The following is a 12,681-nucleotide window of genomic DNA, read 5'->3' on the forward strand; positions in this document are numbered from 1 at the left end:
TCAAGAGGGAACAAATGATTGCTTTTATGAAAATATGACTTGACTGAAATGAGTACTGAGTATAATGCACATGTTCTGCAAATAGTTGTATTATTTTTCTCTATTCTTTTTAATATTCTCATATAACTTGCATTGTCTATTCAATTTATATATTTCTACATTTATTTATGTCAACTGATTGTTTTTCAACGTGTAGCACCTCATCACCAAAGCAAATTCCTCATATGTGTGAAACACTATTTGGCAATAAATCTCCTTCTTCTGTACATGTGTAGTACATTACCCCACTATTGCTTTGATTAAGAATTGTTACTCAAAATGTTTCTCACTTTTTACTGTTATTTTGCTTTCATAATCATTTGCTATTTTGAGATCACTGCTAAAATGTAGTTTCTTGCACCATCTTGTGGCTGCAGAGAAGAATTTAGTATGAGCCCCCTATGATGGGAGTATTTATAGCCAATTGTGTTTAAAATGCAGTGAAAAAGTGAAGTAAATTCAGGTGCTGTGGTGTTAAAAACTCCACATGTGGTTTATGAATGTATACCAGTGGACTCTAGACTGAACACAATCTGTGACTTTACCCAAATCCATGTACATTTACTCAGTGTTGTACAAATAAGGTAATGAAACCCTGTATTTCCAAATTTAGTAAATCTGAAGTGTCCCTTTGAGCTAATAATAATTTGTCCTATATCTTGATAAATAAATTTAAACCCCCTTGGATCAGCTGGAAAATCATAAAGGTGCAAACAGTTCCGTTTCTCATGAAAAGTTGACTTTTCAGCAGACACTTCAAACATAGGATAATCTTATGATGCATTGCTGTAGAATAAACTCCTCAAACAGCATTTTGACAGTGTTGAGTAGATTTACAGATTTTTTTTTGATGACAAAATGTGAAGGTATGTGGTATCTGAGGGTACACACACAAAAATGCGACAAATGACTTCACTCAGACACCAGATTTGTTTTACTCAAAAACAAAAGTTTATTTTCACAACATACAAAGTCGAGCATATACATTTTACATATTTGTGCAACATTGCAAATTTTCTAAGCACGGAGAAAGCAAATGATTGCATCTTCACAGTGAAAGTGCACTTTGACATACATAGTTCATCGTTTGTACTTTCTATATAATTATTCTAACTGAACAACAAAACAGGCTTCTTGATGAGACATTTAAACTCCAACAATTTAAACACTGCAAATCCACATTTCTTACAAAGACTAAGTCATTGTTCATGACACCAAAATATTCTGGTAGTGGAAGGTGCTTTGGTTTTCTGGATGAAACTAAAGAACCATAGCGTTCTAAAGACTGGATAAAACCATGTCCGGGAAATATTTTGCAAATTATTGGCACTGTTATGAAATACAAGGCTTTTGGTGTAGAAAAGTGCTTCTTTTGGCCCTACTAGACAGTTTAAAAGTGGTCAGAAAACACAACACTTGTAAACACAGCAGCAAAAGTTCTGTGGGTAATACTTCTACTCTGAAGTCATTAAATATTGGGTCCCATATTGTTCACAGTTCTAGAAAAACATGAAATAAGTCTATCCTGAGTCAATGTGTAGTCTATGTACTACACAATGCAAATATCACTGTTTATAATGTAAATGTTACAAGAGTTGTCCATTTAACTATGCTTCAAAGACATTTAACAACAGTAACAAAACTAGAGTTAAAGTATTCACAATTTCCTGATTGGTAAAGGCAGTGAATATGCAGCAGATGTTGATTCATGTCTAAATTGTCTACTTTTATGTGAACATCCATCTGCAGTTCTCGTAACACTGCTTACTCAGTCTGGAAACCTGCAAGCTCATGTTTTATTGTATTTATTTGCTCTGGCAGATGAGTCTGGTCCCCCTCCCGTTCAGATAGATTTCCAGCCAACCTGACCCCGTCTCCAGCCAATCACAATGTTTATCTAATGGATGAGCGCAGCACATCCAGGTACTTTGCCCGTGTGTCAGCCCCACCCCTTTTTGGATGAAAGCAGTAGCAAAATATGGTAAACTTAATCATATTTCTAAGAAAATCTATGAAAAGCTGGGGTAGGCAATGCTGGAGAAACTAGCAAGATCCAGCCAGATTTTCTGTGACAGCCACAGATACCAGATTTGTGTCAGAGCATTTGATTTATTGATAGCCGTCAGGATGTAAAGAGAATTTCAACAAATAAACCAAAAAAAGCTTCTGAAATAAATTGCCAACCCCAGCTTTAACTTTAAAGAAGAAGTTATTTTTTGTTTAAACGCTCACCTGAGTATAATCTCTCCCAGTACATACATATTATATAGAAACTCCGCAAACACTTGAAATGATTCTTGATGCTAAATGTAGTATTCACACTAAAGTGTGAATACTACATTAACCTCTAAATCTCCTTTTTCTGTACACTGCTGAACTGCTAACTACCAGGGGCCAAAATTAAATTCTCTCCACCGGTCAAATGACTAGTGAATGATACTCAAAATAGATTACTGATGTTCTCATCTGGTGAGTGAAGCAATTTTACCAGCATTTGGCTGGTAGCTGGTGCCCTTTTTGTACCCTGCTAACTACTAAAGCTGTGCTACGTCAGGCACTTGTCTTTGTGTTTGAATGCATTTGTCTGCATGCTTATGTTCTATGTGGAGATGGACGCGCTCCTTTTCTCAGCATCTCTCTCTTCCTCTGTGATGGCCCACGGCTGGATCTTCCCGCTGCCAAATACGGTGTAGACTAGACCGCCGAAGACGTTGATCCCGGCTGCCACCCAGAACACCTTTCTCCAGCCTGCCAGGGTGTGCTGAAAGAGGAAATCAGTAATGAATTACTTCAGTGAATCTCTATGTACAGTATGTATTTTTGTGCATCTAACTAAATGGTGTTTGTTGGTATAACTCTGAATGTGTCGACTTTAAATATTATAATCTTTCTGTAATGTTATAATATCTTTCTATACACTTTGTGTGTAGCACCAAGAGGGCTGCCGCTGCATGTCATTGTGCAATCCTACATTGTGTAATGACAAAAGCTGAACCTTGAACTGACCACACCATTTTGTTCGTGGGAAAAAGGCTTTAAGATGAATTACAGATCAGGTTGTTGCATTTGAACCCGAGGGCTAATGCTCACAACTCGTTGGGGAATAATAATAATCCTCCAACAACCACCAACACCACTACCTCAAGTATCTTTACATACACCTTCCAAGAGTTGGGGGAACTCACCAGCCCAGAGCTAGTGTTGCTGACGAGTGGTAGGTTTAATACAAACATGGGTTCTTGTTCATTTATGGTCTGTGATGCCAGGAATTGGGATCAGAGTTTACTTGTGCTTATGGAAAAAAAAAAAAAAAAAACTATTTTAAAAAGGTCAAATTATGTCTTTTTGGAAATTTATCAGTTATAATTTGTGTACAATTCTTAGAAATATTCTTTGCAGTGTGACTTGAGTGCTTCTCTAACTAATTGTTATTTATTGTTTTGGTTGGTAGTATTATGTTGCCATGTCAACTCCCGCATCTTTACAATCTACATCCAGGACCAAAATAGAAATGTCTTTTAAATGTTAGTCTTATTGTCATTTTGTGGATTAGTGTAATTTGATATCTTCCTTCTCATAATTAACTCCACTTTAAATTTTACTGTTATGATGCTTTCATAGGCTTTTCTCTGGCAAAAACAAAACTGACCTTATTTCTTGCATAAAACATATCTAAAATATCAGCCCATATCAGTTAAACAAATTATGTGCTATACGCAAGTGAAACTGTGCTTCAAATGTCTTGTCACATATAGTGGTAATTAATGTGACAGAACGCGAATCTTTAATTTTTCGATACTTACATCCCCAGTAAAGTATCCTGTAGCTATCGGTGCCACGATTCCAGGAATGGTGCCAAATGTGTTGGTGATTCCCAGAAGGAATCCTGCATACCTACAGGAGTGAGAAAGAAAATATTCTTCATAGTTTCTTTAAAAATACAGTGAAAGGAGGGGAAAGTGAGTAAAGTATTAGCTTCTGGGAAATTGAAATGGCCACATGCAGGATCTAATCCTGAAAAAGGCTGTATTTGTGAGTAGACAAAGGGTGTGGACGGTTAACACCCACCGAGGAGCGATGTCTATTTGGTTGATGAAGACTCCAGAGGCACTGAACCCTCCTATGGTTGTGGAGAGTGTGAGGAAGGTGACGGCGGGGATGTGGCTACAGCCGGCGTAACTCACAGCCACGAGGAAAGCTGCACATGGCAACAGACCTGCAGAGAGGAGGGAGAAGGGTGGAGACGTTTCAAAAAAGGAAATCCCGGTACACTTTGCGTCTCAATATTTGTAACACTAAGACATAAAAACCTTTGACTGCCATGACATTTCTTCTTTTCACTGAGGTTATATTTGGATGTGTGTCTTTTCAATACAACAAACTGAATCCACACCAGATGAGGGCAGCATTACTCCATTCAAAACCAGAAGGTGCGGTTGAGATGACTGCGGCTGACTTCCGCCGACTTGATAGTCTAATGTAAGCTGCAGGGATCTGTCAAGTCGGTCATTCTACCTGCATGAGCTTACTGTGAGCCGAGATCAATGACTGATCTCACGGCATTTGCAAAGAAAAATGCCGCGAGATCAGGAGAAAAGCAACTGCGGCCGCCGGACTTGGCGCCTGCAGCCGCCTTGGCGCCTGCAGCCGCCTTGCTCCTGTGAGGTTTTAATGTCATGTGACATTGTGACGTTTTGCAGCGCTGGTGAAAGTCGGACACAGGTTTTTATCTGTTGTGTTCACCTTCCTCATGCTCAGCAGGTAGACAGTGGGCGTGTCCTTTGACTTCCTCTGTTGCTCATCCACCTGACTACAATCACCACTCATACACCTGTTACTCATCTAGCTGGTGCTTTTATCCAATGGGACTTACAATTGACATTTATGTCAGAGGTCGCATGCCTCTGGAGCAACTAGGGGTTAGGCGTCTTGCTCAGGGACACGGTGGATTGTTGTGTCATATTGAGAATCAAATGTGCATCTCCCACACCAACGGCACGTCTTATCCACTGCTTCATCACCTTAGCCTACTTAAGATCAGACCAGCCTTCAAGTCCCTGCTGAACTGATGTCAGTGTGCTCGCACACCAGCCTGCTGGATGTTAGACCCGTCTGCAACGCTCACTGGAATCTCCAGGTCTACAGGAATTTGTCACCAGAACGCTCGCACCAAACCACGGGAAAAACCCAGCTCACTCTGCCAGTTGGCACTCCACTGGAGCGCTTCCTGAGTCACCAGCCTGACTTGCTTGTCTGCCACACTCATGTCGTGTTCCAGACTGGTCGGAACGGGAAAATTTTCAAGTTGAAATATCAGACTTCCAACCTCAAAGTGTTTCAGGTGCATGATGCTAAATGTAAACAACATGGCTGACTATGACAAACTTAAGTTTCTGCACAGTTAAACCCTCAGCAGCGCACTCGTTTTTAATAAAATGGCCATTCTTTTAATTACCACCAAGTGATAATATAAGTCACTCGTTAACTGTATCTACATCAGTTGGTCATCCTCAAAAGTTGAAGCTATATTTCCACATTTCTGAGCATTTTTAACATTTTCCTGAATAACTTTTGGGTAGAGAAGATGACTTTATCCAGCTACCTAATAACACTGACAATATATTTCTACATCAATTTACATGCAGAATGAGTTTCACCATTTGATACTAGTATGTATATATACACACACACACACACACACACACTACTTAACTTTGCCTTTTAGTTTATGGTTTACCATTTACAATATGTGCTTCCATGGAAGCCGCCATTATCGAGTGGCGTCATTCGGCTGCTACTCATGAAGTCGGGGTACATAGGTTTTCTCCAAGTTCACAAGTAGGAAATCTGACTTCAAGTGGCGCTCCATGGTACTTTTTTCTAGTTGGAGGTCAGAAATATCCCATTGGCCTGGAACGCAGCATCAGCCCAGGGTTTCTAATCCAAAACCAGCTCCACTCACCTGCCACCCACTCTGTGCCAAAGTACTGTTGTTGCTAATGAATAACTTTATTCTGTCTCTGGCCTGCTTTTAAGTTACTAGTCTGAAGAAGGACAGCAATTTAAATGTTGACTTGCCTTCATGTTTGGAGTAAATAAAAAAAATATAATTAAAAAAGCATTTTACCTTTCAGAAGGTTAAATTATTGATATGACTAAAAGTCTTAACTACTCCATCCATGGCTAAGCATTAAATACAACTTTACATGTTTTACTTCTGGCCACTACAGTAGATAACCTGTAGTAACCTCCAAAACCTACAATATTCCTGTCAAAAAATACTGGGGGGGGTTACTTGTTTACTTTTATTTCAGTGAAAAACTTGAACGCAGGACTTAACTGTAACAGGCTATTTCCACACTGTGGTATCTCTACTTTCACTTCAATAAAATATCAGAGTACTTCTTCCTCCCCTCTGAGTGCCTTCACCTTCTACTATATTAATACTGAATCCTGTGTATCCCCTCTCCTGTGAGGCTCATCCAGACACAAGAGCAATCATGCATGCAAAAGGTGTACGCAAGGATGCATCCACATGTACGTAAATGTGACAGTACACACAAAGAGGATCTGAGTGTAAAAGCTCCTTACCTGCGAGTGTAAAGAGTTTGCGTACAACGGTGACGTTGAACACCTTCCTCTCGATGAGGTAGTCTGCTAGGACACCAGACAGTGTCGAGACCAGCCAAGCACCGAGGTACGGCAGAGCGGAGAGCAAACCATTCTGGACACAGAGATTTCTTCAGTTATTGTATATTCAGTGAAGGATTTGATGACTGGCGGTTGCTTGTCGAGTTTTGAGAGATGTAAGTAAACATTACAGTGTCTTGTTCATAAACAGCATATATGGGATGAGAAAACAGACAACAAAATAATTTATCACCATAGAGAAGTTCAAAGAAAAAGTTCAACACTTGGGAAAACATGCTTGCCTTGTCATGTCTTTCAAATGATAGACATGAGAATGCTGCTCATCTATGTATGAGATATAAACCTACAGCCGGCAGCTGGCTAGCTGAAGAGGAAACAGCTAGCCTGGCTCTGTTCACAGAAACTACATAACTGCACTTTAAAAAGGTTACCGATTTATTGGTTTAAAGCAAATAAGATTATTTTTTCCCAGTGCTGCTTTACACTGAGCTGACTGATATTAGCTAGAATTATTTAAAATTGAATGTGATTGTAGTTCATATTATATGCACTGCTGATTTATACTTTAAAATACCTTAATGTCACTGTTGGAAAATTTTCAGGTAAGGAACCATAAATACAATGTTTCGTTCCAGTTCATTACACAACAAAGGAAAGCAGATAGTTTAAAACAGCAAGTCATTTTATCATATCAATAATTTTAGTCTGTTCTACCACTCACCTACATGAACCTGAAACACATGGACAGATGTAAATAAAGATTAAGTGCCATTTTACAAAAGCTGCTAAATTTTTCTCAGTTTTTACTTTTGGAACAATGCTACTGTTCTTCAATCACATGAGATAAAAGTAGGCTAAAGTGGTAAACACTGAAGCAAATGAAAATGATGATTCTTCATATGTGTTCTCACCGAACGACAACCCAACCCCCTAAGCATCTGGAGTATTATAAGCTGTTACTAACAACATTACAGAGGGCTCTGTCAAGACAGTGAGCCAACACGCACAATACCAGGACCCTGAAACTGAAGGAGGCAATTCAGCAATCAATTTGTGATTACGGTCTGCTTTTAATGATCATTTTTCACATAGAAAACAGAGGAACAAATAAATCGAAACTCACCGACTGGATGTCAAAGTGCATGATGTTATTCATGTAGGTGGGCAGGGAGGTGAGCAGGGTGTAGTAGGACCAGTTTGAGCACATCTGGGTGACTATGATGGCCCACAGAGGGGCCGACAGCAGCATGGAGAGCACAGGCACGAACCAGCCATGACCTGTACCCTGCAGATTCAGTTCAGATAAATGATAAAATCTTTAGAAAAATACTACATAAATGACAAAAAAAGCCCATACAAGGAGAAATCATTATGATACAATAACTTTATTACAGATTTGAAGAGGTTTCACGCGTTAACGAGAATGTACACGTTTGTGAGTTGCATATGGGTATATGAGTGTAATTTTACACTCATATACCCATATGCAACTCACAAAGTATGATCTTTACTGATAAGCTGTTGATATTTTTGGCATTTTGTACATTCCTCCGTGATGAATGTTCATAAGCTTTTTGTTAAATTTTAAGTTTAAGAAAAGCCAATTCTGTTACATACTTTTGTTCTTAACAAAACAGACCAGCAGCTGAGGGGAAGAGAAAGTCACAAATACAGAACAATATACGAAATGGAAACAGGAAGTTACTAAACAGCAAGAGGTAAAACTCCCCAATATTCACTTTTGGTGGGAGAGACATCTCAGTTTCAATACATCCCAAACTCCCTTGCTGACCTATAGCTGGACTGGAGTGTTTGGTATGGAGCTTCCATAACAATGACAGTACAGGGAAACTTTCCACAAATAAGTATTTGTTTTATGTATTTATATCCAAGATTTTAAGCTGTACTACGCCAGACTTTTCTATCTTGGCAACAACAAGGAGTGGCACAAAAGCAGACCATCTCATTCACACAAATTACTAAGAAGCCATTTGCTACAATGATTTTTATCTTCTTCTGGGTCCTCTCGTTCATTTGTAAATCACAACTACCTAATGTTTTTTGACCAGCAATACAGAAAATGTCATAAGGTGTTTGTTAATGTTTTATGTGCACCTGAGATCCAATAGAGTTTATGATGTAATCCCTCTCCTCTTTGCTGATTCGACGATGGGTACGAGGGTCATCAGATACAAAGATAAACCAAAAGAATGCCCAGAGGCAACCAGCACTCCCTGGAAGAGAAGCAGAGAAAATACAATACTTATCAGAATATCTTTAAAAAAGTTTGCTATACATGTGTAATGCTGTGCAGTGGTAGTCAAGTAAAATCCTGTTGTCTTAAATCAAAAATCTTTGAAACAACTACAGACTGTTCAGAACTCAACTGCCCGGCTTTACACCAGAAGCAAGAGGTACAATCACATGACACCCGTTTTAGCCTCCTTACATTAGCTCCCCGTTTGTTTTAGGATTGCTTTTAAGGGTCTCTATGACCTGGCTCCAGATTATAGTTTGGATTTTTTTATTTCCTTATAATACTTTTTGTAGTTTTGAATCTCAGAGTTGGGGTGTCCTGTGTCTGGAGTCCAGGCTGAAAGTTACAGGGGGACAGAGCTTTTGCAGTCAGGGCCCCGAAGCGCTGGAATGATTTGCCCGAGGAAGTTAGGCCGTCTAAGTCGGTTCTTTGAAGTCTTTTTAAAACGCACTTTTATTGGAAAGCAATGATAAGTGCCATTTAAATAACGTTTATCATCATTATAGTGCACATACTGGAAAATTAAATGCAAGTACAAGTTGTGGTGCAGTTATGGATCAGATAATTAAAAGATAATGAAAGGTATGAGTCCAGGGGGACAGTGTATTAGTCTGCTAGGAGGAACGTTTAAACTTTTTATTGTGCACCTCCTGCTCACCACTGTGGCAGCATGCATCGGCCTGGCATCTTTCCAGTGACAGACTAAGGTATGCCATGATCTATAAGAGTATGTGTTTGTGTGCGTTTCACCCAACTCACCACAGAGGTAGAAAACAGCGGGCCAGCCCAAGGTTTGGCAGATGTAGCCGGTGAGCGGCAGAGCCACAAAGGCCCCAAAGTTGCCCCCACATCCTGAGAGGGTCATTAGGCGAGAGCGCTCCAGAGGAGGGGCCCATCGAGCCCACATCGCCATCATGGCTGGGAACGTCACACCCTGGAGATAAAACATGGAGGCAATCCAAGGTTTGAAATCTTTCTTCTACAATACTACTTCTGGGATGTAAAATAGAGCTGAAATTATTCATTTATTTGTTGATTGACTAAATTAATTGGCAACTATTTTAAGAATCAAAAACTCATTCCTGTTGAGTTGACAAGTAAAATGGACCAAATAATTAATCATGCAAATAGTAAGTTGCAGCTCTACTGTATTGTGGTGGCGCAATGGATAAGACGCCTGCCTTTGGTGTGAGACCAGGGCTCAATCCCCTACTGTGACCATTGTGTCCCTGAGCAAGACACTTAACCCCTTGTTGCTCCAGAGGCGTGCGACCTTTGAGATGTATAGCAATTGTAGGTCGCTTTGGATAAAAGCGTCAGCTAAGTGAATACACACACACACACACACACACAGAGCAGTGTCCTGCTGAACACTAGTACCTCTCCAAAGCCCTCCAATGCTCGTAGTGCAAACAGCCAGTAGGACCCCTGCTGGGCAGCCAGAGGGGTCAGCAGGGTGAGGACAGCCGTACCCAGGACACCCAAACCCAGGAACAACTTCCCCCCGTAGTGACCGGACAGGTAGCCCCCTGGGATCTGTGTGCACAGGTAGCCGAAGAAGAAGGCTCCCAGCAGCCAGCCCTGAGTCTCCGAGTCCCACGGGTACTGGGGGATCTGGGACAAGAGGAGGAAGAATTTATGGTTGTTGTTTAGTTTAATATTTTGAATAAAGTTTGTGTGTTTTGATAGTGGCAAAGACGAGTCTCCAAACCTGCCAAGATGTTCTCATGCACCAATTCACCAGTATAGTTCTATTGTATAAGTCTATACACAATTATTTTTTACCTTTTTATTTATATTTTTTTGTACTTATTTCCACCCTTGTACTGCTGTAAAATCTCAATCTGCATCTCAGAAAATTAAGATTTTACAACAGAAATTTAATTTGACACCTATATGATACAGCTATTGCTATTAACACTTGTACTGGTGATATCAGCACTCATACCACTGCCTGACGTAGTAGGACCATCACTGCCACAAATACTATTACCCATAGTGCTTTAGGTATTCCTTGTTGACACCCAGAATCAGAAAACTGGTTGATGGGATATACACTCTAAATGTCTTGAGAAATGTGCTTGTTTGTAGTTTTATATTCTTATTTTATATAGTTTTATTTATTGTTAACTTCTCTGTATTTGTGTACTTATTTCTGTTATAGTGCTGCTGCAACACCTGGATTTCCTCTCAACAACAGCTTATCTTAATGTTTTGTTTTAAACTACACACGTGTTGTAATACGTTTAAGAAATAGCGTAAGGAAAAAAAATGATTACCCCCTCAGGTTGTTGGAAAGTATCACTGGTGTTTTCCATCCCTGGTGGCAGTGGACATGCATGAATGACAGAAGTGTTCTGGGCTGGTTTGGGGTCAGTGGTATTCACCATGGCTACCAATGCAACACTGAGGTTCACACGAAGGCCGTAGACAACAGTGAAGCCAAAGAACATCAGGACGGCCAGGTTGAGGCGAGCCGAGCAGCACTGGGGAGGCACTGTTTACAGAGAATGCAATGATATTTACATGTAGTCTGCTTTGGGAGCATTGTGAAAACAATCTATTTGGTTATTTTCACAAACTTAAATTAGTTTATGGGTTGAGAAATTTATTCTAAGCTAAAAATAAATTTTAAAACACATTGCCACAAATTAGAAAACACAGCTGTTTGAAAAGTTGATGTTAGTGACAAAGATTGATTAGACAAATGACGTACAAAATTACCACTTGGTACATGATTGTTTTAAATTTTGAATGATATCCACCTTCACTCTCTTACTCTCAATGTTCAGCTATGTTTCACCCTCTTGTTTAAAAAGCCCAAGCTATAGTTGCATTAATTGGTATATAATATATAAAATTTAATCATATTCAGACAAAAGCTCGGGACAATTAATGTTAGCTAATATTATTTGCAATCAACTCATCTACAGTAACATCTGAAATGCACAATCAGTATTCATCCATCTATATAGTACATTACCAAATAAAAATAAATAAATAAATAAAGTATTCCTGATATAACTGGCTATACAGGCCCACTTAAGTACTTAATCAGATTCAAAAGCTTAAACTGTTGGTCTGACATTAAAGCTGCCCTTTATACTACCAGTGCAGTTTTGACCCTTTGCATGCACAACGGAAGCCGGTGAAGTTGTGCAATAAAAAAACAAAACCATTTACATTTTAACTGCTTAATGCTCATTTAAAATCTAAATAAATTTGGAAATGGATTTAATTATGCATGTAAAATAGCAATCCATGCAGCAGATATTTGATGTAGCATGTGATTTCACTGCACCATCAGTTTAGCTGCAGCCATCTGATCGTCAGCTACCTCATTAAGATCTTACATAACAGATGATCTCTAACCATTAAGGTGTTTGTGTATACAGTGGGTACGGAAAGTATTCAGACCCCTTTAAATTTTTCACTCTTTGTTTCATTGCAGCCATTTTCCAAAAATCAAAAAAGTTCATTTTATTTCTCAGTAATGTACACTCAGCACCCCATCTTGACAGAAAAAAACAGAAATGTAGAAATTTTTGCAAATTTATTAAAAAAGAAAAACTGAAATATCACATGGTCATAAGTATTCAGACCCTTTGCCGTGACACTCATATTTAACTCAGGTGCTGTCTATTTCTTCTGATCATCCTTGAGATGGTTCTACACCTTCATTTGAGTCCAGCTGTGTTTGATTATACTGATTGGACTTGATTAGGAAAGCCACA

The 12,681-nt window shown here is 39.3% G+C and overlaps 1 protein-coding gene across 4 annotated transcripts in view; it reads right to left on the bottom strand.

The window, feature by feature from the left end:
* Positions 1-967: 967 nt before the first annotated feature.
* Positions 968-12,681, bottom strand: part of si:ch1073-513e17.1 (sialin) — a 15,132-nt gene continuing 3,418 nt past the window's right edge. For all 4 annotated transcript variants that reach the window (XM_046058177.1, XM_046058176.1, XM_046058175.1 and 1 more), the window contains 9 exons: positions 11,227-11,444; positions 10,328-10,561; positions 9,707-9,881; positions 8,806-8,924; positions 7,814-7,975; positions 6,631-6,763; positions 4,108-4,255; positions 3,843-3,933; positions 968-2,800 (listed from right to left, as the gene is read on the bottom strand). In XM_046058177.1, coding sequence (XP_045914133.1) covers positions 2,639-2,800; positions 3,843-3,933; positions 4,108-4,255; positions 6,631-6,763; positions 7,814-7,975; positions 8,806-8,924; positions 9,707-9,881; positions 10,328-10,561; positions 11,227-11,444 — 1,442 coding nt within the window. In that variant the 3' untranslated portion in view covers positions 968-2,638. The remainder of the gene's footprint in view (positions 2,801-3,842; positions 3,934-4,107; positions 4,256-6,630; positions 6,764-7,813; positions 7,976-8,805; positions 8,925-9,706; positions 9,882-10,327; positions 10,562-11,226; positions 11,445-12,681) is intronic.

This window comes from Micropterus dolomieu, linkage group LG09, assembly GCF_021292245.1.
Source record: "Micropterus dolomieu isolate WLL.071019.BEF.003 ecotype Adirondacks linkage group LG09, ASM2129224v1, whole genome shotgun sequence".
Lineage (NCBI taxonomy): Eukaryota > Metazoa > Chordata > Actinopteri > Centrarchiformes > Centrarchidae > Micropterus > Micropterus dolomieu.